The sequence below is a fragment of the Zingiber officinale genome, chromosome 4B, assembly GCF_018446385.1.
Source record: "Zingiber officinale cultivar Zhangliang chromosome 4B, Zo_v1.1, whole genome shotgun sequence".
Classification (NCBI taxonomy): domain Eukaryota; kingdom Viridiplantae; phylum Streptophyta; class Magnoliopsida; order Zingiberales; family Zingiberaceae; genus Zingiber; species Zingiber officinale.
The window spans coordinates 74,434,667-74,461,515 of NC_055993.1; the positions used below are offsets into that span (position 1 = coordinate 74,434,667).

At 37.8% G+C, this 26,849-nt stretch overlaps 1 protein-coding gene across 1 annotated transcript; it reads right to left on the bottom strand.

The window, feature by feature from the left end:
• Positions 1 to 887: 887 nt before the first annotated feature.
• On the bottom strand, positions 888 to 19,299 carry LOC121975155 (vesicle-associated protein 1-2-like). Its single transcript, XM_042526603.1, has 8 exons — positions 19,069 to 19,299; positions 18,872 to 18,942; positions 18,659 to 18,740; positions 18,452 to 18,567; positions 18,210 to 18,374; positions 18,076 to 18,123; positions 1,742 to 1,819; positions 888 to 1,302 (listed from the first exon to the last, which is right to left on the bottom strand). Exons 1-8 carry the CDS (start codon positions 19,118 to 19,120, stop codon positions 1,195 to 1,197), a joined length of 720 nt encoding a protein of 239 aa, XP_042382537.1. The 5' UTR covers positions 19,121 to 19,299; the 3' UTR covers positions 888 to 1,194.
• Positions 19,300 to 26,849: the final 7,550 nt, after the last annotated feature.

A 26,849-nucleotide genomic window follows, 5' to 3' on the forward strand; every position in this document is an offset into this window, starting at 1 on the left:
AAGATGTAACAATTTTGAAGATATTGAATAAAGCTTTTGATGATGTAGCCAAGACTTAAATTAAGAGGTAAAATGAAACGTAGATTTGATTTATAATAAAAAAGAATAGGGTCAATAACATTTTCAATATATTTTCGACGATATTAAAAGTGTTTGATTTAAGTTGTCATATATAATTTTAATTATATAATTATTAGATAATTACATAATTAGGATTATGGGGATAAAATATTAACCTAATGTAGGTTGATTCAACCTTTAAAATACTCATTTTGAAAAAAAAATGAAAAAAAAATTATTAATCCTGAAATCACATAAAACTTTACATTTGTAAGATAATCACATTCTGAGTTATATCCTCCATTTATTGACACGACGGACAAGCATCGTTATCTTGAAATCACTCATTATTTGAATCAAAGAAGATTAAATAATATAACCTTAGGTACATAACGAAGATTCTCAACAATAACCTTCAACCAACATCCCTACCAGAAAAAGTAAAAATGAGTGCAAACACAAAGTTCGCCTACCTTTGCATTGAATTGAAATCATCAGTGGCTTGAGCTAGACAATACAATGGCAACAGAGAGATTGTGCATTCCCTTGGGATACTACTGCCTTGTAAAATTACAAAAAAATGATTGCTTGTGAATAAATATCACAATCGAACTTTAGTTTTACTTATGAATCCAACATCATGCATTGTAGAAAAAACTAACAGCAGTTCGAAGACAATTTCAATAACAAGAAACACCTCAATGGCTGTGATTTTCAGTATTTAAGCATCATGTCAAAGAAGCCCAAAAGCATACTCATAAGAATTGGTCTAAAAATCACACCCTCAAATTCAAATAATAATGAAATAATAAAAGAATGATGACTCATTTGTGCTAGTAATTGTTTTGTAGATTAATTGGTAGTAACACTGTCACAAGGAAATTATCCAGGTGAACGCCAATGTTATTTCTATGCTATCTCAACCAAATTATCCGTGTGAATGCCAATGTTATTTCTATGTTACGAATAAAATGGGAAAGGATACCTAGTTCTCAGACTAAACACGACTACACACATCCACAAAGTTTCATAAACAGAGTGACCGCGAAAGAACTACAAACAGAACCCATGAGTGAGTACTCAGCGCAAGTCATTGGTCAAACCAATGTGTTCAAAAAGAGCTGCAAGCAGTAGTCACTTCTTGAACATGTAGCCCAGGACAACTCCAAGCAAGGCAATAATGATCACAAACATCAACGAGAAGCCACCTTGTGTCATGCTCACTTCTCGCCTCACAAGTTCCTGCATAGATCGAGCAAAGACAAGTTAACAACTTCCCTTTTTTTCCTTTTACACAAGCAGTTTGCTTGCCGAAGTGAGGCTGCTATCAATTTTGCATGAACATACAGGAAATGTTCGTGTATTCAAAAATTGCATGTGCCTTGTTATAAAGAAAAAAATTTGCAAGAATGTGATGTGATCCACTGTATTCAGAAATGGCCAAAGATTTTATGGTGAAACTTTTGATTAGAGCTAAAGGTGTGAAGGTAAAGAGAGACAGCAGAAAGCTCTAGTGAAAATAATTTTTAAAAAAATGGTTTAAGAGATCTTAAGAGCTGTCACTACTGGCTTCATGATTATAGTGAAATTATCACCTAGCAACACAGAATCTCATGTGATAAAAGATGCAATTTAACAGGAGAAAGAATTCTGGGGCGTGGTTAACCATTTGAAGCCTTACCAGTTCTTGTTTAAGTTTCTTGTTCTGTTCAACAGCAGCATTCTTCTCCTCAGTCAACTTCGTAAGTAGGGCAATATTCTGTATGAAGAAAAAATCAGCAAAATATAAATGCAAAGACAAGCAGCAATTCAGATATAGCATTAGCGATCAGGAATTGAAGAGCTGAAAACTTGCGGATACAAGTATAAGAATTATGCATTCAAAAGTATAACCTCAATGCAATGCGAAATACTTCAAGGTAATATGTTTAAGAAAGTGTGTAAGAAGCTGGAGTGACAACAAAAATTTGCTATGCGTTCAAATTATACATCCAAAAGATAAATTAAATTGTTAGGATAATGAAGTTGCTCATTCTGGTAGAACAGCCTATTGCAACTGATGATCAATCAAGCATTTAGAAGTCCACAAAATTTATCTGCCTAGGGATGAACAAAAAAAAAAAGTCCTCTTGAGTTGGTTGATAATGAATGAACATTAATCATCTCATTGAATTCAGAATGTTGGAAACAGAAGTATAATAACGAACTCTTCATAGGTAAAAATTATCCTATATTGATGAAGTAAAACAAACATCAAATATCAGGAAAATATAATCAGTCAAGGACATGGCATATGAAAAAAATTATGTTAGATGCACAAAATCATATAACACTGAGGTGAGAATAACTGCAACTGTAAATAGAGGAGGTGAAAAAAGATCTTTGGACTTGTTAAGATAAAAAGAACCCCATATGTTATCAAAATAGGATAAAGAGAAGGAATTGTATTTGGAATTAGACTTGATATTATTATTATTCTAAACATGTTATATAGCTTTTTCCCAAATCCTATAAAATTGGTCTAACTCTTGCACAAGCATTTATCAGTTTACAGGGGATCAACTTGACATAGGATTGCTTTTTTAATATAACTAAAATTAAGTCAAATGAAACACTCCTTAGTTCTCATTTTCTTCAGTGAAGATGTGGAGCCTATGTTGTTGGTCATGCTTGAGAAGCACATAGAAACTAACAAGTACACTTGCACAAGTGTTTATTGGTTGACCCCATGCCTTCTCCTGATGATCACTGGGGCAAAAAGTAATTCTACTATCACGAGCCAATCCATGGGACAACCATCCATTAATTTGATAACCCAATCATAGCCTGAACAAATTAACAGTAGTTCATCATCTAAGCAAAATGTGAGACCCAACCAATGGCATTTCCACCATCAGCAGCAACTCTTTCAAATTGGAATACATTATCTAGGAAAGAACTCGAGACAAGACTCACAACGTTAACACGTAGATTTACTTGGTATCCACCTCAAGAAGAGTTGACTAATCCAAGAATCCACACAAGACGCACTCTCCACTATGAAAAATACTCCTTCTCGGTAACTACCCTTGTACAAACTCTCAATACAACAAGAAGAAATGAAGAAGCGAATACAAAGAATATCTTACAAGATTTATACAAATGAAAACCCTAACTAGCTTCTTCTTCTTGTGTGGAACGCCTTTTGACCTTGGAAGTGCAACAACACTTTGCTCCAAGAAACTTCAAGAACTGGCGAGATCTGAGAGAATCGTGAGAAGAGGAAGCGGAAAGCTGCCCGGAGAAGAAAGCTCGCCACGGCTTAAAACTGTGTGCTCCCTTTGCAACGGTCATATCTCAATCGATTGATCAATCGATTGGGGAGGCTTGAATCGATCAGCTGATCGATTCAGAGCACCGCTGTGCTCTGCTGAAAAAGGCCTGAATCGATCGCCCGATCGATTCAACCTTTCTCGCGTCGCGCGAGAATTTCAGCCCCCAATCAATCGACCGGTCGATTAAGTTGCATTCTGTGCTCACGATAAAAGCTCTCAATCGATCAGTCGATCGATTGGGTTGTTGTTTATCGTAGCACTCTCCCAATCGATCGACTGATCGATTGGGCTTCCGTCTAATCGATCGGCTGATCAATTGACCACCCTTGACTTGCTTAACTCAAGCTCAAGGGTCCCCAAATCCAACATCCGGTCAACCGTGATCTGTTGGAACTCCTCATGCCTAGCATCTGGTCAACCTTGACCTGCTAGGACTTCTTCACCAAGTGTTCGGTCAATCCTTTGACCCACGTTGACCTTTCTCCTCGTGCCAAATAACCGGTCAACCTTGACCCACTTGGACTTACCATCTCGTGCCAAGTGTCCGGTCCTCCATGACCCACTTGGACTTCCTTCCACCAGATGTCCGGTCATCCTTGACCCATCTGGATTTCCTTATGCCAAGTATCCGGTCTCTCCTTTGATCTACTTGGACTTCCCAACACCAGGTGTCCAACAACCTTGACTCACCTAGATTTTCATGTGCTTGGCTTCACTCACTAGGACTTTCTATCTGCCTAGCTTCACTCACTAGGACTTTCTGTCTGCCTAGCTTCACTCACTAGGACTTTCTATCTGTCTGGCTTCACTCACCAAGACTTTCACCTAACTTCACTTACTAAGATTTGCACCTGGCTTCACTCACCAGAATTTTCACACTGTCTGACTTCACTTTCACCTAGCTTCACACACTAGGATTTTCACCTGGCTTCACTCACTAGGATTTTCACCTGTCTGGCTTCACTTACCAGGACTTTCACCTAGCTTCACTCACTAGGATTTTCACCTGACTTCACTCACCAAGATTTTCCCACTACCCGACTTCACTCACCGGGATTTTCACCACCAAGTGTCTGGTCAACACTAACCCACTTTGATTTTCCTTTCTGCCAACCTTCCGACTTGTCTTTGTCTAACCTCCCATTAGGAATTTCCCAGTCAAGTAATCAGTCAGCCTTGACCTACTTGACTCTTCTTCAATTCAAACTGGTCAAACCCTTGACCAGAGGGGAATTGCACCAACAATCTCTCCAATCGAACGATTACACCTGCAATCTCCATATATTGTCAAACATCAAAACTCACACTTCAAGACTCAAGCTTGAGACAACTCAAGCTTAGTCAACTTGGTCAACCTGACCCAGAGGATATTGCACCAACAATCTCCCCCTTTTTGATGTTTAACAATACCTTTAAGTTGGGCTAATCTCATAGCCTCAACTTCCCTTCATGCCAAAGCATGAATGAGGATTTCCTCCATTCTCTCCCTTTCTTAGAGGGTAAACTCCCTCTTTAGGTAATGAAGGTCTAACTTAAACTCTACATTCTCCCCCTTTGGCACACATCAAAAACTCTCGCAAGAGTTATCTATATGTTGTTCACAACAATCCTGGTTGGTAACAACATCACAATAAAGGTCTCATACCCTTCATTGTCTTCAATGCTCACCATTGAGCATTAACCAATTCACAATGCTCATCATAGAGCATTCATCATTCCAACAATGAAGGTCTCATACCCTTCATTGTATTCAATGCTCACCCTTGAGCATTAATCCACTTCATAATGCTCATCCTAAAGCATCAACAATGAAGATATCCACTCTCCATTGTTTTTCATTTACTCTAACGAAGGTTAACCATCTTCCATGGTGTTTGAAAAAAAAAAAAATTTCATGTCCTTAAATAGTGACTCCCCCTAAAGGCATGCTCCAAACTTCTATCATTGCACCAACAATGACTTGAAATCCCTAAGCCTTTAGGAAACCCAAAAATTGAAGTTTTGAGGTTTAAAAGATTCAATATTGAAACCAACCTCATCTTAAACTTCAACCAAGTGTTCCTTAACCATTTCTCCTTGTTTTCATCATGAAAACTATCCTTAAATGTATATAAATATATTCCAAGAGATTAGGAGTAGTTAAAGAGACTAAAAATGGCTTAAAATGTTGAAATCAGACTTTCCCAGCCAAAATCAGCCTTCTCAATCGATTGGAGTTGGGACTCAATCAATTGAAGTCATTTCAATCGATCCAGCGATCGATTCCGCGAGCTTCTGTTCGCGGAGAAAAAGCTTGAATCAATCGACTGATCGATCTAGCAACCTTATTTTCAAATATTGACACAAAATTGGAAACTTGTAAAAACTTCAATGTTTCTTTCAAGTTTTGTGTATAACTTTTTAATGATGATTACTATCAAAAGATAGTTTTCATTAAGATTTTCCAAAGTATATTTAAAATGATCTTCAACACCAATTTCCAACCATGTTCTTTGGGCTCAATGCACATGACTTGTACATTAGCTTTCCTAATGATTGGAGTAAACATAACTATGTGTTTTGATGAAACCAAAACTCAGATAGATGCACTAAATCAACATCTTGAGTCATGTTCATCATCCTAGCATCTCACTTGTATCTAATGTGTACTAAAACACATACAAGTCACCTTATAGTCTTTGTGAGATGTAGATTTTGGTTTTATCCTAAACTAGGGATCATGCATATCTATCTAGGCATTTTAATTTATGAACATCCACCTTGGATGTCATTTGTTAGTAAATGTCATTGTCGGAATTTAAAACTAATGCATGATGATTTTATGGCATACATCAAAATAAGTATTTTCAAAAGAAAACATACTATAGCTACATGATGTATGTATGACATGACATGGTATTTTTGTTTGTTTTTCATAATACGAATGAATGTAAAATATGATGTCATGGCATATGATGGGCAAACAATCATGACAAATTAGCATAAATAAAACATACCTAAATAATCTATTTAAGTATGCTAAATTAAACTCTAATCCTAGATTGCCCATATTTTCTCAAGAAAATGTCAAAACCCAACTTGACATTTCTTTTACTCTTGGTTAGTTGCGCCAATTTAAATCAAGTGTAATTCCTCAAATTTTGGCACATTTTACTCTTCCAAAGAGTAAACAATTAATCTTTTTCATTTTCAAAGGTTAACAAAAACCTTGAAAATGCCTCAAAGTGTCAATTTTATCAAAGTTGGGTTAACCACCCTACCCATTTAGAGTTGACACTCTCTAACCCATCTAGGGTGTGGAGAATATACTCCTAGAAACCCAAAACCTATTGGTGCTAGTTAGATGTTCTAGGTATTCACTAGGGATGACTTCCCTAGATACCTTTCTAGTGACCTTCTTAGGCTTCTTAGAAGTCTTGTTCACTTCCTCTAAGTCAACTTTAGGAATTGCTTCCCTTGTGACCTTCTTAGTGACTTTCTTAGACTTCTTAGAAGTCTTAGTCACATTGGTCTTGGTAAAAATACTTCTAGGGATAACTTCCCTTGTATCTTTGACTTGACCCATAGACCTAGGGTTGGTTCCATAGTTATATGGAACCCTATGATAAGATGTCACATCCTTTTTAGCCTTAGGTTTGTACCCCAAACCTCTACGACCATTGGATGGATCTTGATGTCCTAAACCTAGGCTTTTGTTCTTGGACCCTTGTTCTTCATGTGTGATTTTCTAAGGGTCCTCTCTAATTTATCAAGTCTTAACCTCAAGACTTGATTTTCCTTCCATAACTCCTCAACCTTATATTTTTCATTAAGGCCTTGATTTTTCCTTTTCTTAGGCATATACTTAAAGCCCTTAGAATTATTGCCTAATTTGTTATCTACCTTTCTAACCTTAGGTTGAGTGGTTTTAGCATGATAAGCTACATAATTTTCTTTAATTCTATCATGCTTCCTATTTTCATGATAAATAGCATTAAAATGATATAAACTAGACCTAACATATTTTTTATCATGACTTAAAGGAATAGGCTAAATAAATGATACTTTGGATTTTACTTTGAAAACTCCTCCTTAACTTGTGCTTCCTCCTTTGACTTTGATCAGTTTCTTCTCCTTTGGACATGGGCTCCGATAATGTCCTTTTTGATGACATAAGAAACACACAATGTATTCCTTGCTCTTCTTTGTCAAGGGGCCGACCTCCTTAGGTTTCTCCTTAGCTTTTGGTATCACTTGACCCTTTTTCTTGGTCAACTGGTGCCACCATCTTCTTCTTCATTTGACTCGGAGGTAGAAGATTCTTCTTGCTCCGATGTCAAGGAATGACGCTCCCCCTCAATCCTAGAGGTGGAGGCCTCTTTATCTGCATCCTCTTGCACATGAAACAAAGAGTATACTCCCTCTTTGTTCTTTTGGTTGCACTCCTTTGAGGATGAAGCTTCTTGGACTTCTTCTTCGGAAATTGAGCATCTCTCAACTTCGGAGTCCTCTCTCTTCCTCTTGGTCTTAATCCAATGAGTCGCCCTCTTTGGATTTCTCTTTAGGGGACCTCATGGATTTTAGTCAATTTGCTCCATAGCTCCTTGGCATCTTCAAATTCTCCCACTTGCTTCAAGATGTTGCTAGGCAATAGATTGACCAATAGCTTGGTCACCTTGTCATTGGCCTCACTCCTTTGAATTTGCTCTACTCCATTTGCTTTTCTTGAGAATTTTGCCTTTTGAATCTTTTGGAGCTTCAAAGCCTTCCATGAGAGCAAATCATTGCTCTATTTCCATCATAAAGAAATTTTCACTTCTTGATTTCCAAGAATAGAAGCTTATCATTGTTAATGGTGGAGGCACCCTTGTGTCGTATCCAAATCCATCTTAGAATTCCATTTGAAGTTGAGCTCTTATGAAGTCTTTGACTTTGTTGAACTTGCTTCAACTTCTTCTCCCTTTAACTTATCGCCCTTTCCGATGATGATTCCGGTGAAGAGCAACCTCGCTCTGATACCATTTGTTAGTGTCGATTTGTAGCTAGAGAGAGGGTGAATAGCTCGTCGCGCTTCGTGAGCTTGCTTCGGTGTTGTTGATATGCAGCGGAAAGAACTCAAAACAAGACTCACAACGCTAACAAATAGATTTACTTGGTATCCACCTCAAGAAGAGTTGACTAATCCAAGGATCCACACACGACGCACTCTCCAATATGAAAAACACTCCTTCTCGGTAACTACCGAAGGCGGAGAAGCCTTGTACAAACTCTCAATACAACAAGAAGAAAAGAAGAAGTGAATACAAAGAATATCTTACAAGATTTATACAAATGAAAACCCTAGCTAGCTTCTTCTTATTGTGTGGAATGCCTCTTGACCTTGGAAGTACAACAACACTTTGCTCCAAGAAGCTTCAAGAACTGGCGAGATCACTCGAGAGAATCGTGAGAAGAGAAAGTGGAGAGCTGCCCGGAGAAGAAAGCTCGCCACAGCTTAAAACTATGCGCTCCCTTCACAACTGGCATATCCCAATCGATTGATCGATCGATTGGGGAGGCATGAATGATCGGCTGATCGTTTCAGAGCGCCTCCGTGCTCTGCTAGAAAAGGCCTGAATCGATCGCCCGAACGATTCAACCTTTCTCGCATCGCGCGAGAATTCCAACCCCCAATCGATCGACCGATCGATTGGCGGTGCCCAATCGATCGACCGATCAATTGAGATGCATTCTGTGCTCGCGATAAAGGCTCCCAATCGATCGGCCGATCGATTGGGCTGTTGTTTATCGCAGCACTCTCCCAATCGATCGGCTGATCGATTGGGCTTCAGTGACCACCCTTGACTTGCTTAACTCAAGCTCAAGGGTCCCCAATGTTGGTGCAATTGACCTTTAGGATTTCGATGTTTGACAATATGACCAAGGGTTGACCCAAACAGGACTTGATGTTTTAGAGAGAGAAGTCTAGTCAGGACCAGATAACTAACAAAGGTAAGTTCTAACCAAAAGCTAGGTGGTGGAAGTCCCGGTGAGTGAAGTCGGGCCCTAGTGAGTGAAGCTAGGTAGTGGAAGTCCTGATAAGTAAAGTCGGACCATAGTGAGTGAAGTTAGGTGGAGGAAGTCCTGGTGAGTGAAGCCAGACCCTAGTGAGTGAAGTTAGGTGGAGAAAGTCCTGGTGAGTGAAGCCAGGCAATGGAAGTCCTAGTAAGTGAAGCTAGGCAACCCTAGGGAGGTAACCCTAGGTTTACTGTACTATTTTTATCTACTGTGCTAACTCAGTGTTGCTAGGTCAACGGACTGACCGGGTAGCTAGCACGAAGTCCAGACGGGTCGACGGACTGACCGGACGTCTGGCAGGTAAGTAAAGATAAGTCACTAGAGGGGAGTGACTTTGAGGACGCGTTCCCAGGAAGGGAACTTAGATGCCGATCCAACTTAGAACTATTTCGGAACTCTAAGTTGAGATCTTGACTAGATTTCAGTCTCGGCGAGACGAAATCTAATTACTTGTTCCTTATATAAATTATGCTAACACTTTGTTTTGCAGGGTTGTATAATTTACATTCCGCCTCGGACTAACGTTTTCTTGCAGGTAGCTGGAAAATGGAGATCTGAGCGCCCGGAAGGGATCCGAGCGCCCGAAATGCAAACTTTATCCCCATCGCGCGTCGCCATATGGAGCTCTATGGTTGGCTAGGCTACGTCACATTCCAGGAGCCCGGAAGGGATCCGGACGCACGGAGCCTCCTAAACAAAGAGGGTGAGCCCTGGAGCAAACAACTCACAACAAAATCTTCCAACGCTTGCTCTACTGTGTTGTGCTCCTGCGACGTTGCGAAGCTACTCCGACAACGTGCTGCCTTTTATTTCCCTTACTATTGTCGGTATTTCTTTTCCAAAGTTCATGTACTTTAATTGTAATCACATTTTCGAACTACTAGTGGATTGCCCAACGAAAGCACTAAACGAGTGCAGGCCTTGGAGTAGTAGTCGACGAAGGCTCCGAACCAAGTAAAATTGGTTGTGTTAGCATTGTTCTGTTCTCGCTTTTATTTTTTCGCTACGTACTCGATTTTCTACGATAATTTTTTAAATCACTATTTACCCCCCCTAGCGAATTACTCGATCCAACACCCAAATCCAACATCCGGTCAACCGTGACCTGTTGGAACTCCTCATGCCTAGTATCTGATCAACCTTGAACTGCTGGGACTTCTTCACCAAGTGTTCGGTCAATCCTTTAACCCACTTGGACTTTTCTCCTTGCAATAAGTGATCGGTCAACCTTAACCCACTTAGACTACCGTCTTGTGCCAAGTATCCGGTCCTCCATGACCCACTTGGACTTCCTTCCACTAGATGTCTGGTCATCCTTGACCCATCTAGATTTCCTTATGCCAAGTATCCGATCTCTTCTTTGACCTACTTGGACTTCCCAGCACCATGTGTCCAGTCAACCTTGACCCACCTGGATTTTCACGTGTCTGGCTTCACTCACCATGTCTTTCCATCTGCCTAGCTTCATTCACTAGGACTTTCTATCTGTCTGGCTTCACTCACTAGGACTTTCACCTAGCTTCACTCACCAGGATTTTCACCTGGCTTCACTCACCAGGATTTTCACACGGCCTGACTTCACTTTCACCTAACTTCACTCACTAGGATTTTCACCTGGCTTAACTCACCAGGATTTTCACCTGTCTGACTTCACTCACCAGAACTTTCACGTAGCTTCACTCATTAGGATTTTCACCTAGCTTCACTCACCAGGATTTTCCCACTACCCGATTTCACTCGGACTTTCACCACCAAGTGTCCGGTCAACCCACTTGGATTTTCCTTTCTGCCAACCTTCCTGTTGGACTTACCTTTACCTAACCTCCAGTTAGGACTTTCCCGGTCAAGTAATCGGTCGGCCTTGTCCTACTTGACTCTTCTTCAATTCAAACTGGTCAAACCTTGACCAGAGGGGAATTGCACCAACAATCTCTCCAATCGGACGATTACACCTACAATCTCCATATATTGTCAAACATCGAAACTCACACTTCAAGACTCAAGCTTGAGCCAACTCAAGCTTGAGCCAACTCAAGCTTAGTCAACTTGGTTAACCCTGACCAAGGAGATATTACACCAACATATCTATGCACAAGGCTGCACTAGTTTCAAATTGAGGCAACTCTCCATGCCTTCTTGACAAAGAAAATCCAGCCTCCTCGGGACAGTCTAGTGGCTAGCGCATGAGGTGCTGCCACCATGAGGTCTGGGGTTCGAATCTCGGCATATCCGAGGTAAATGTCTCCCTCATGCGTCAGTCATTATTTTAAAGGATAGTAGCCACCCGTGATTTACCTCCTCCGTGTTGGCCCTGAGACGGATTGACGAAGGCACTGGGAGCGAGCGTAGTCACTGCCTTTGCCACCATTGACAAAGAAAATCCACAAATTTCAAAAGAACGACTAACACAACTCATCCTCCATCCAGCAGGAGAATGACAATAGACTAGTGAAACAAATAAGCCAACAATTTATTACAAGAAAATAAATTGATAATGATTCACACAATTCTACAAAAAAACTGTGTACTTCCATATGCAGTGATATAGACATAGGCAGACATTAAGTTATATCACATAAGAGATTCAATTTCTAGTTTGGCTCATCATGAAATCTAATTAACACTGAACAATGTGGCATGTGGGTAAGTGGATTGCTTTTGCAAGCTAGTCGATAGTTCAAGTTCAAGACTCCAAGTTGCACCGAACAAGACCGCATAAACAAGTCCAGACTCGAAGAATGAATCAACCAGTTTTAGAGAAATAAAAAAGCAAGAAAAACTATTACATAGATGACTTAGGTTGATATATAACTTTTTCTTTACTATGGATTTCTTAGATTGATTAGTTTTATTATTGTATATCATGTGCTTTATATTATGCAGATCACTTTTTCATGTAAGGGTTTTACATGGCATTGTCAATGCCAAGCTTAACTGATATGATATGTCATGTGATAAATGAGTGTCATTTGTGCAGATTTCATATGGTGATCAATTTGATATATTGCATGCAAAATGTAGATTTATTCATTGTGTTATAAACACAATGATGTTATCCATCATTATGCATAATCCTATGGAGTATATATTCATTTTGTGAGTACATACCACCATAAATAAGTTACCAACTTAATGGGAGGACAAAGTGTTCATGGTGAACCAAGGTACCAAAAGCACTTTCATTGGAAAACAAGAGGCAATACTGACTAGCTTAATGATAAGAGAAAAGCCTAAATCTTGTTATTGATAGAGTCTAGGAAGTGAAGCTTATATCATAAATAGAGCCAAAGTTTAAGATTTTGAATAAGTTTTGATTTATGACCAGGTACCTTATCGCGCCATTGCAATACAGTTTCAGTATTTTTTAAATATAAATATATTAATTAAAAAATATTTTTTATTAATACTTGATTATTATAGATAATTCCTATTGAGTAATATTTTATGATGTTGAAAGTTAGTTCAAATTTAATTTATGATTAATTAAAGTACACCAGTAGACATGACAGGATCAAGTAATTAAACTAAATTTATATATATAATAATTTAATTCATAATAGTATATTTTATGAGATTCAAAATTATATTATATTTAATTTTTTTTTATTTCGTCTAACAATCAATTTTCTCCATCTTAAAGAGGATTTTTTTGTTACCTTGTGGATAGATAATGGAACAAAAATTAACCATCCATTAAGAGGGTTTATTTTCATGTATAGATTGAGGGAAAAAATTAACTATTGTTAATGAAGTAAAGAGGTTTTTTCCCTCTCTATTTACCCTTGCAAATGGATGAACAAGAAAAAATTAACAATGAAGGAGGAAAAAATTAACAGATCAAGGAGAAAAAAAAGGGATGGAATTTAAATTAAAGATTAGAAATGAAAAATACTAAATAAATTTAAAGAATAAAAAATAGAAATGAAAAATAAATAAATAATTTACATTAAAAAACGGAGGCAATCACGACCTTGTGGTGAATGTCGCGAGTCGAGATTGCCTCCGTGACTACAAGACCATGCAAAGGACATTGCAAGGTGGCGGTTTCATTGCAACACCATGTCGATGCCAATCCGTTGGCAGAATAGAAAATTCCACCTGTGTCGACCAACACAACACAGTATTTGAATCCATGACTAAAGCCATGTTGTATTAACCAACCAAAAGGTGGGCCAGCACTAGTTTGCAATTACTCTTAAATAGCCTTGGTTATTTGATTTAATTTAAGTTTCTTATACAACACCAAAGTAATGTGTCAGAGCATCCACGTCAGTTTCTCTATTACTATATCTAAAATTTAGGGTAAATAACCTACTTTATTAAATTTAGATAATCACTTTTCACTACACACTGCATTAAATACCTTAAAATTTCCATCTTCCTTAATTTTTTTATTATTTTCTTCTCTTCTATTTTTTATTATTATATTTATGGAATGAGGGAAGGAGAGAAATTGAAAAGATTGAGTGGAAGGAGAGAGATTAAAAAGAAATATTATTTTATTTTTAGGGTAGAGGTTTCATTCTCTAAATTTAGAGAATCACTATTCATCAAATCTAAATTTAGGAAATGGATAGGGCAACTGATGCAGAGGGTTTTTAGTTACCCTATCCAAAATTTAGGATAAAATCTTTAGATAGGTAGCTGATGTTGATGCTCTTATCACTGCTTAAAGCTTTTTACTCAATATGCAACAACCACCTTACATTGTCTAAACTTTTAAAGCAGGAACTAGGGATGCCTAACAACTCATATCGATGAAACAACTAAGGTTTGAGGAATTAAGCAAACTAATGATGTGATAAGTATGAAACTGGAATCCACGAGACAAAAAAAATATAGTTGAGGCCATCTATCAAACAAAGTTAGTTATAACAACAATGTCAAAGGTGCTAAACAAGGACTTAAAGAGTGAGATAAACAAGGGTCAAAATTGTGCAATTAAGAAATCCATCACAACTAAGGGAAAATAAGCATTAGACAATACTCCTAGGAAGACTTGGTTATCATGGTTATCCAAAAGAGTGTCAAAGATTCTCTCAATTTCAGGGTCAAAGCTACACAGCTAGAAGGACAAATTGCATACAGATGCTTTGAATTTGGTCTCCAAAAAAGATGTGTGGTCCTACTTGCCAAGGATGAGCCAAATGTTAAAGGAAAGCAGCTTGAACAACATGCAAATTGTGGGTTTGGTGTAGGCCACTTCAATCCCAAAAATTCCAACAAGATGAAAAATAAGATCAAAAAGTTGCCCTAGTTGGGTGTCTTGGTGAAGATAATATACTTTTGTGGCACAGACACTTTTGTTCTGTCTAAAGAGATTGTGTGAGCATGGCTATCAGTCAGTCTATAGCCCTTCTTGCAGCATTCTAATGATAGTCTTAGGTGGATTTCAAAATAATGCCTAATATAAATACATATTTCTTCATTTACCCTCATAAGTCGTAAATACCTCAAAATGGGGACAATTAGTAACAAGGATGAACTCACTTTGACTTTTCGGCATGCTTAATCCATCCTTACAACAACCTGAAGGGCTTGTATAATTAAACAGCAAACAAACTATGTGGAGAAAATTAAGAAAAAAAGATGAAGTTATATTAGACCAAAATGAATTTCTCAAATTAAGGTCACTTGCATTTAATATAGGCCATCGAAAGGGCATGGTGAAACAATTTAATGATGGGCAAGTTGCACATTGACTTTCCAATCTCCCAATCCTTCCAGCATAACTTTCAGTGGAAAACAAAGACATTTGAAATTTCATCCATGTTAACCAAGGAGAAAGCATGTGGACAACTGTTTGGTAGAATGAATCTCCCTAATAAAAGTTTGATCACTTGGACCTTTTACATATGTAGTACTCATATATGTGTCACTCGTCAGTCATCACAATATTGCATCATTTTTAAGAGACAACATCCATATGATTCAATCCCACCTAATAAAGACCACCAAATAAAATCATTCAAATAATACTTATCAAAATACTACTGTAGAATGCCCCATTTAATCAAAATTCTTCACAATGTTACTAGCACAATAAATGTTACAAGATGATTAATCAAAAAAGGCAGAAAAAATGTGCATTTTCAATGTAAGTGTGCGTGAAAGCAAAAAAAAAACATCAGTCTAATTATCAAAGTACTCAGCCGAGGAGAACACAAAACAATGCATGGTAGCATAAAATGCTAAGTTTGCCAAATAGATGTATTTAAGTTACATGTAACCAGGATATTTCACATCTCAGAAGAATAAAATTATAGTGAATTTAGCACATGTGGTCTTCTGCCATGGCACGCTAAAACATCTGAAACAAGGAACTTAAGGCGGAAAGAATGAACTGAATTACATGTAGTATTGCATGCATGCCCATCTTTGGTGTGAACATATGCACTTATTGCCCGTGATGGTTTGTTTAGTACCCCTACACAATATGCAATTGCAACAGTTGGTTGCATGATAGGCATGACATTTCTTCATGGAATTGTCTAGAATGTACATAGTAGGATGAGATAAAAAAATTTTAGAGAAGGAATGATGAGTTAACTCTGTGATCTTTATAAAAATAAATGTGAGAACAATTGTTAAACAATAATTTAATTGTGATGATACCTTTTGTATCTCTGGAAAGCTAGTTCAACACAACTTTAATTAATCCATAATTCTGGATATTGTCTATTTCATAATGATTTTGTCAAAAGGCTGTGAGTGGGCCGATCCAAATCAAAAAATAGCTACACATTTAGGCTACGTTTGGTAGGATGTAATCTGCCTTGTAATGTAATCAGGATTATATTACAAGGCTGATTATTTTGTTTGTTTTAACTTTAAACCTATAATGTAATGTAATCTCGATTACAAAAGGTAGTGAAGTTTTGTAATCTGGATTACAAAGCAAATACTATGTAATCCGATTACATTACGAGGTCACTGTTTAACCAAAATTTGAATGCCGAATATACCCCTAGTTAGTCGACCGCCCATTGGCCGCCGCCGCCGCCGTCGATCGCCGGTCGCCAGCCGACCGTCATCGGTCATCAGACGCAAGCTCCGACAGAGATGCAGCGGTCGTCGGTAGAAGTCGCAGGATATTTTTGTCATTTTATAATAATATGAATTACATTCCTTATAAAAAATAATGGATACCAAACAAAAGAATGTAATCACCCTTTTAATCAAAAATTACATACATTATATTACCAAACATAATAATGTAATCAAGATTACATTACATTACAAATTTGATTACATTACAAGCTATATTACATTACACCCAATCAAACGTAGCCTTAAGGGTGGGAATCGCAGAGCCCGGATCATGGAGAACAAGTGGTAGGAAGATTTAGCATTAGTTGGGATCCAAGAGAAGACAAGTTTAATTTGGGTGGTAAAAATTGTTCCTTTCTTTCTTGAATTAGGTATACTGTATGAAATGGTTTACCTACTATAACTGCATATCAAACCTACACTCTCTACAAGCTTACCTAGATAGTACCTAATAGCAAGCAAATAGTAGATGACTACACAACATAAACTCTACTTGTTCATAATTCCCAAATTATCACATGTAGACAGAAATAAACAGTTAGGCCTTATCTATCTTCTAGCATGTAACATCCGCTTACTTTAAGCACTCAAATGGCCCTCTCAATCCTATGAGCTGCAAGTTGGTTTTCATATGAGCAGCCCAATCAAAAAGAAAAATAGCTGACCTATGAGGAGGGGGATAGCTGCTCACTTAGACACTCAAAGGACCCAACACCATCCCATCTAAGACTATGGGAGTAGAGCAATCTAACCGTATGTTACTCAAAGCACTCTCTTGCCCAAGGTGTGGTTACATAGAAGGCAGGCTATTCCAACCCAAAATAACTAACCATTTAGGCGGATAACCTCTACTTACTTTAGACACTAGAATAAACCATGCGCTCTCCCATGTAGAAGAGTAATCCATAGCAACTCCTTCAGTTTTGTTTCCATACAATATATCTAACTGTCAAATGCAAAATTGGTATTTTGATGTAGCACAAGAAGAGTTTGAGTGTTGGGAGGTTTGGGGAGTAGAAATTTGGAATGAAGTGGTAAAAGGATTGTAGAAAAGATTGTAGAAACTTAGGAATCACACCTTAGCAATGAAGTGGCAAAATCATATCAAAAAGTTACTATCTAATGTGTAAGAAAATATTCATTTAATAGTATTAAGGTGTGTTTCATTTTTTATTCTCTCTCTCTCTCTCTCTCTCTCTCTCTCTCACACACACACACACACTCACACACACACACACACACACACATAGTTTTTTATTGTAATAATATCTGAGAAGAGAAATATTTTGAAAGCATATGAGAAGATAAGTCACCTTGATGATTTTATCAATTGTAGAGGATAAGTATTTAAACCGGGTGCTCATATGAACTAGGAATACTCTACATGTGCAATTTAGGTGAATGAAAAGGTAAGATTGGCAAAGGCATAGTTGACCAGGTAAATTTATCCACCCGCAGTTGCAAGATTACAGTCTTATAGGCAAGGTTTAAAACAGCCAGCAGAAATATCTAATTATCTATATCTGTCCTTTAAGATGAAAAATCTGGAGCACATTCATCAATATATTTGATGGAACATAATACAAAATTCTGCAAACAGGGCAAGTTAACTTGCCTCAGAAGGTTTTTCTTGTTGAATACCATCAGCATATGCTCTTGTTGCCTGTGATCATAAGGAAATTAATATCTTAATGTGGAATAATAAGTTCTATATGAACATGGGAAATAATCCAATATCATAATACTCACATCTAATAATTCTGAGGCATTCAGATTCCCGTTGTCTGATAAGGAAGGCCTAGGGGATGAGCCCTCCTCAGACCCCTCAGGCACTGGTGAGGGTGGTTGTGGTGGTGGGACATATAGAACTCGCAATTTAACCTCATTTACCACATTTCCTGACTCCTTTGCAAACTAAACAAGATTGAATGTTATTATCAGTGCTCAATTTATAGTAACACCCATGGATGCACTCAGAAGAATATAAGTACCATTTCAATGGTGACATCTTTAGTCGCAGCGTCTTGATCAATAACAACACTCTGAACAAGAAATTTGTCTTTGCATTGCATGTCAGGGGGAGCTTCACGCTGAGCTTGCATTGTAACTGATGCAACGTAAAACTCTTCTTAGATTAACAATACAGGATTGCCGTTTCTAACAAAGGAAATTTAGGGACCGAGCCAAGAACAGCATACCAATGACATCGCATGTCGATCGTGGTAGAACGACCCCAGAATTCGGCCTGACACAGTACTTCTTCGGGCTTGTCGTCTTGACCTATCACAGAATCCAAAATCAAAAGTTCCAACTTTACTAAATAGAATGCACGAACCGCTTAGAGATTGAAACTTTCTAGGGCTTCACCAGGCATAAAACGTAAATGAAGGTAAAATAAGAGAAGTAGCAACCTTAAACGCGATGTGATTATCCGAATTGTTCTTCAGCTGAATGGAGCAAGAGATCTGCTTCTTCAATTCGACTGCCGCGACCAAAATCAAACAAAAACTCAACGAACAGAACAGGAATAATGCCATTGCGACGAAAGAAATCCCCCGAATGAGAACGACGCAGACAACAAGGAAAAGGGCGTGGATATGGAACTTACAAGGGAATTTGAGCTCCAAGGGATCGATTTCGAGCAACTCTCCGGAACTCATCTTGAATTCGCCTCTGAATCTCGGCAAGGAACCACCACAACGATGGAGCGGAAGAGGAAAGGAGCGGAAAGAGCCAGGGAAGTGGAAATCCTGCGTCCGCGTGGAAGTCGAGCTACCGACGACGACGACGGGTGGGCGATCGTGGTGATGGGGAAGGTGGGCTGCTCTTTTATTGCCGCAGTTAACTTTTTGCCCCAAAAAAGAATCGAGATTAGCAATCTAACGGCAAAGTTACAATGAACCCCTCCCTAGTTTATAAAATTGGATTTAGAAACAAGATCTCTTGTTTCATCAAGTTCCAACTTCTAGGTGTTATATTATAGATTTGCATTTGAGAAAAAAAAATAAAGGATGTCTTTATTTTTTTATTTATCATCAAAAAGATATATATACATTATTTCTTATTAAACATACCTATGTGCTGAACTGATAAACTTTCACTGGTCTTGTCTGATAGCTTAACGGATAAATATGTTAAAAATATGAATGGAGAAAGGAGATTTTATTATGAATGAGTTTTTAATTTCATATTGAAAGTTTTATAGTTTTAGTGTTAATTTATATTGTTGTATATGTATATATGATGTGAATAAATATATGGAAAAAGGTTTTTTCTCTCATGCGTGAGTGAGTAAGAGTATATAAATTTAGGGTTCGGATTGTACTGAATCATGTTGACTCATATGTGAGCACGACTTGTGTGCATTGAATACCAGATTGGAGCAAAAGTTATAGCAAAGAAGAGAATCTCCATCCACCTTCATTCTCCAAATCTTCTCTCTGTCGTGTATTTCCACTCGCAATAGGGTACTTCCTCAATTCGTCACGAACAACTAGTACTTGGTTGTGTATATATTTCTACTATTATATTTTGGGAAACGGGCATCCTTCATAACCTCTAAGTACAGCCAGGAAGAACAAATATGTTTTAAGAAACTATTTGAAAATAGGCCTCAGTATTTTCTTTCTTGCACTGATAGTTGGGAGTCTGCTCTCAGACTTGGCAGTTGAAAGTCTACACTCAAGCATACAAGGCAGCCCAAATTTTTGACCGATTGAGTCATCCCAAGCAACTCTTCCTTTCCTACTAGGCATACTAAGATTATCAGCTCAGGTCAATTCAACGGATAAATTTAAATTTGGTTTTTGTAAATTCAAATATTTTTCCTCTATTTTTGGCTACAAGATTGTCCAACAATCTTAAAAAAGACTCGTTTCTATTGAAATGACCACAGAAAGTGTTGAAATGCAATAGACTCATTACATAAAAGTCTCTCCATCGTAATTAGAAATGTTCCAATCAATCATGAGGAAAGGCTAGAGAAGTTCACTTGGTTAAATTTCAAAAGGTGACAACAGAAGATGCTCTTCTATCTGTAGGTCCCCGGTCGACCGTCAAGAGGAGGATGAATTGTCTAAAATTGCAAACAAACCCTTTTTCAATCTTTAGACTAAGTTAGGCAAACACTTGTTTATAAACTTAAAGTAAATACATAAAATAAAGACAAAGTCAATGTCACGCCCCAGAGGAGTCTCTGTCCGAAGAAATTTCGGCAGCATCTCCCCTGTACGGCGGACAATATGAAACTTTCTACATATCACATATACATCAGCCACAGGCGGCTGGAATGATAACAAAAAAATAAAGACAAACACCACGCAGTTAATAAAGATCTCCATAACAATAGGACTCTGACTCAAAATCCACCCTACTCCACTACACTCGTAAAGCTCAAATCCAACGAACTCACCTCTTCTGCCGTCCAGGCAGGCACGTAGTAGAATGAAATCCAATATCATATCAAAAATTCATCAAAAGGTATCACTCCATACAATATCCATAGGAAAAATCCAAAGACACTACTAAATCAAAGTCTGATAAAGAAAAAGGCCAAAATAAAACAAATAATGATCTAGTAGAGAACTAGCTCCACGTGCAGATGGGGGGCCAGCGACTGGAACTGCTCCGGACAGCCTCAACCTGAAAATATCAACAATGGAGGCGGGGTGAGTCCAACACTCAGCAGGTACAACTGATATACATAATAAAACAAATAACAGATAATACTAATCATGCGTACAGTCTCCTGAATACGAGAAGGAATAAATGCAACTGAAATGAAATCAGGAGACAACTGTACTAACCGGAATCAAGGTACAAAGGTAACAGGTCGTCAAACCGAAGAAATCATAATCCTGTATGCATGTCAATCAAATGCATCCATACAAATGCAGCATATAAGTGCAACAATCACAACAATATAATGCAATAAATGCATATGGTGACCGTGCACTCGGACATCACTGCTCCTGACAGTGACTGAGTGGACGGAATGCTGTCGGAGTACTCCTGTCCTCTGGCCCCAACTCATAAATGGGGGAGCTCAATGCTCTCATCTCCCGGTACACAACGACGGGGAGGAAATCTCTGCCGGCTACCACGCTGAGTCTCCTGACCAACGGAGCCAAACAGAGTCCACCATCTGCCGGCTACCACGCTGCTACCCTAAATGCCAACGGAGCCAAACAGAGCGGAACTGACTGCCGGCTACCACGCTGAGTCCTCAGACCAACGGAGCCAAACAGCAGAACCGCCACACACCAGCCAGATATACAACTAATCCATGGGTGGTGTGTGCAGTACATGTAACTGGCGATGGGCTCAACCAAAGTGAAGCCGACAATCGCACAGCATGCAAACATGATGCATGATACTAAGCATGGCAATCTCATGAATAGCATAGCAAGATCCATACATAAATAAAAGGTGTACCACAAGTCAATGTATCAGATGGAAGGTACACAAACAGATAGGGTATCATATAAACCCTAGGTCCTGAACATGATGTATCACATGGTTGGGTCACTACCGAAAGCATGTATGGTCAGGTCAATAATAACATGCAGTGCATAATAAATAAACAAACAACATGTAACAGATCATGTAGTGACCAACCGAATCAAAAGGATAACACAATCATTGCTATATGTTAAACACTTTATTATGCATATCAAAAGACATAAGTCAAAGTACCCGCCTCCGATAAAATGGTCCAATCCGGGAATCAAGATACCCGTCGAGATACGGTCTCGAATCAGAGTCCTGCGTTATTAAACAGATAAGGTATTTAGCTATATAGCTAAATAAAAATCTCCAAACCTATTTAATAATCTTATCCATTCCTTAATTCAACACGTATACCTAGGTTAACATTAGTTATTAACCTATCTATCAATCATCAACAAAATGGTTAAAACCCAAATTCACTCAAACCACATATCACGATTATGTAGAATTAGGGCACCCTAACCAGTCCACAACAAAAATAAAATATAGTACATATACAAAATTACCTCTACAACTTGTCCAAATCTGATTGGAAACGTTGCTTCTGTAATTCAACAGTCGGAGCAAGGATAAATTGCCAATCTCCCAAACAGATAAACCTAAATCACAATTAACACGACAAAAATCAATATCAGACCCAATTCCTCAAGGATCACACCCATAATTCAAACAACTTACCCTAATCTGAAATTTCTCCAGAATGAACGAGATCCAAGTACTGTTTTGGTGAACACAAAACTCTTCCTCTTGATACCGAAGAGGAGAGGGTGTCTCAAAGGTTCGTCCCTCGTTGAATCTGGAAGAAGCCCCATAGGAGAAGCAGTGGCGTTGGCCGTTGGCACAGAGGTGGTGGCAACCGGAGCTAGGGTTCACTGGCCGACACTGTGCAGAGGAGCAGCGACGGCAGTAAAGCACTAGGGCACGACTTGGAGCAAAGAGGAAAGGATCGGGATGGGGGGCTCGGTCGGCCCTGTGCTCGGTATCCCCACTGCTAGGGCAACAGTGGGTCGGCGGCGTCGGCAGAGGAGAGAACCGCCGGGGCCGGCGGTTAGGGCAAGGAGGAGAAGGCGTCGGCGGCGTCGGGTGCGCGGAGAGGATGCGAGGCGCGCTCGGGTTCGGCAAGGGGAAGGAAACGGCGACACTAATAAAGGAAAAAGAAATAAAAATAAATAAATAAATAAAAAGAAAAGGAAATATATATACATTTCCTCTCTTAAATAGGGTAGCCTAAACAGGCTTTTCCGAGCCCCGTTCCGGTCCCCGTTAACTCGTCCATACGAGCTCCGAAAAATTCCCGAAAAATATCCAAAAATTCCGAAAATTTCATTTATTATTTATCGTCATTTTTTTCCGGTATTTTACAGTCAAGAAATTTTTACTTGGTTTGCAATCATAGGATTATTAATCCAAGACAAATGTGACTCATTAAAATCTCCTTCTTCTAAAGGCGAAGTAGCCTCTTACGATATTGAAAGCATAGAAAAGTAAAGAACAGATCTAGAAGTTGAAGCACGGAATTTGTTTTCAAGTGTTGTTCTAAACTATTGAGACTAGGACTTTATTTATAACCTGTTGGTCGAATCTGACCTTTTGCTGACGTGGCAACTCCGAGCGCCTGGAAGATGTCCAAGCGCCTGGGTGTGGATAAAACTTTATCCACCTCGCAACGACTCGACAAAGATAAAATTTATCTGGTCCGGATGTCTGGACCAGGTCAAGGTGCCTGGATGCTTGCGCTCACGTAGACTCCTATGAAGGCGCCCTTGGCTGCCCAGGGTAGTCTGGGCGCCCGGACCAGTCCAAGCGCACAGACGGTCCCAACGCCTAGACTTGGTCCAAGCGCCTGGATAGTAGTCAACCGCCTGTTGACTGTCTATTTCTCCCCCATTCCGGCTCTATTCAATTGGGTGATTTCGCACATCCGGAATAGGGCTCAACCAAATTCATTTTCCAGCTTTCTCCTCGAGCAAGCTTTCGCTCCAGCTTCTCTTTCCTCGGAAATATCGTGTGCTTCCTTCTCATATGCAACGTAGCCTTCCGCAACACCTCGTCGCTCAGACGTACCGAACCCGTTGACTCTCTCCTGTGTCGTCCTTCCCGCTAACTGCGTCTTTCGCTCAACTTCATATGCTCCTAAGTTTCTACACACTTAAACACAATGCATTAAACAAACATAGAACCTAACTTGACTTAGTTGATCACACCAAAACTACAACGGGATACTTACAATCTCTACCTTTTTTATGTGGATCAACCCAAGTTAAGTTAGGGTAAAACAAAACATTAAAATAAATGAATATGCAATTTAAAGCATTAACTATAAATATGCAAATTAAAATACAACTAGCCCTAGAATTAATCTATAATTCTCCCTATTTGATCGCATTAAAAATACGGCTTTCAAAAAACTAAGGGTTCCATAATTAGTGACTAACACTTAGAAAAAAAATTGAAAACTAACTTTATGAATTATAAAGTAATTTAAACAAAATTATTTTAAAAATTATTTTTGTTTGTTGAAAAACTTTAAAAAAATTTATAACTGTTAAGAAGATATATCCAAAGTAGTTATAAAATTTTCAAAAAAAATGAAATCAATTTAAGCACAATTAAATTATTTTCTATATAAAGATGTATTTTTCAAAAAATTACTTAAAAATAGTTTCTAACCTCGAAAAATCTTGAAAAATTTTCTTAGAATGTAATAGAGTAGGTATGATTGCAAGAAAAATAAATTTTCAAAAATTAAATCTTTGATAATTTTTAATATTTAAAATTAGTATATGAATAAATAATTCATAGAAAATTCAATAACAGTTAAAAAATTCTAAAAAAATTTACTTAGACAGAAAACATAATATTTTATCACAGAAAAATAAAATATTCAAAAAATAATTCTAAGAAATAATTTTAAATTAAAACTATGTTTTTTGTTAAAAAATTATTAAAAATAATACAACTATCAAAAAATTTTAAAATTTTTCCTACAATTAAGTAATGAGATTCTCTTTCTCAAAAAATTAAGGTCTAATTAATTTTGACCAGAAATTATAGGAAACAATTTGTTTGAAAATGTTAGACAATTTAAAAATATTAAATCAAATTAAAATTAGAAATATGCGTAAAGAATTTAACCTAAACATGATTTTGAAACCCAATATAGATTCCTTCTTACTAGATTAATCAAGTACTTTCTAAGAATATGCTTTTTTGTTACTCTTCTGATTTGACCTTGTGAAACCTATAATACTAATTTAGTTTTTTATAATTTCTAACATTTGAAGTAGTAAAATTTGAACATGGAGAATTTTAAGTTTTCTACTTGTTCTTTCGATTTAGCATTTTCAATTTTAAATTTAGCAAAATCTCCTATTAAACATCATTTTGCTAAGATTATTTTTATTTCTAAATTCTCCTTTTTTTTAAAAATCTTTTATTTTTGGTTTTTAATTTACACATTGATTTAGACATCAATTTGATACCAAAATATAATTGATCAGACAGTAAGAGACATATCTCACTTATCAAGTCCGATTTGAAGCTAGATTCTCCCCCTGCATCGTTGCATTCATCTGATGTCGTTCCCCCTTCATCAATGCTAGCTTCTGAGTTGCTTTGTTCTTGGTGACTAGCCATCGGTGTTAGTCCATCAAATGCTTCTATTTTGAACTCGGATAATGAACTCTCGTTCTAAGTGGCCTAGGGATTTTTGTATTTGTTTCGCTTTGGCCCCTTTTCTTTCTCCTTCTTAAGATCTGGATAGTCTTCCTTTATATGTCCTTCTTTTTGGCAATGATAGCATCGAACCTTTCTCTTGTTTCTTGAATTTTTTTTTTATCTGCATTTCTTTAAACTTGTTATATTTAAAAAACTTTTTAAATTTCCTTACCATATAAGCTTCTTGGTCTGCATCAATATCTGAATATAACTCAGGTTCGTCCTTCCTGTTGGCACTTAGTGTCAAGTTCTAGCTTGATTCTTGACTTGTTCTTGCACATCTTGATTCATGTAATTCTAAAGTCGAAAACAATTCTTCTAAGATACTTACCTCCAAGTCCTTCGAGATGTAGTAGGCGTCTATGATCGAAGTTCATTCTGAGGTTCTGGGAAAGGTGTTGAGCATGTAGCATACTAAGTTCTGATTGGTTACTTTTTAACCGAGGTTAACCAATCCAGTGATCAGCTCCTTGATCTTCTCATGTAGTTAAGCTACCTTCTCACCTTGTTCCAAATAGACGTTTGTTATTTGATTTCAAAGGAGGTCTCGTTGTGCGAGCTTTTCTTCGAATGTTCCTTCATGGAGCTCCAGTAATTTTTCCTAGAGTTCTTTGGCTAAAGAGTAGCTTTCAATGCGGTTGACTTCTTGAGGCGACAATACACTTAGCAAGTGGTATTTCGCTTTGTTGTATGCTACAAAATCACATTATTCCTTCTTTTTCCATGACTTTCTTCTTTCTCTTCTCCTTGATGATCCTTAGGAACTACAAAATCATATTTTATTATTAAAAGAATTTCAAAATTAGTTCATAGGAATACCTCCATTTGGCGTTTCTAGTGCACGAACTCCCCCTCGAACTTTGGCAGGTAGAGGCTTGGTCCAACCATTGATTTCTTTGCTTCGGTCGATGATTAGTCATTCATAAGTGTTCTTGCTTTGATACCAATTGTAGATCCCTAGTTGGCAAGCAAGAGGGTGGTGAATTATCTAAAATTACAAATAAACTCTTTCTCAATCTTTGGACTAAGTTAGGTAAATACTTATTTATAAACTAAAAGTAAATACATAAAATAAAGATAGATGAAAGAAATATTTACTTGGTTTGCAATCAAAGGATTGCTAATTCAAAGTAAATGTGGCTCACTAAAATCTCCTTCTTCTAA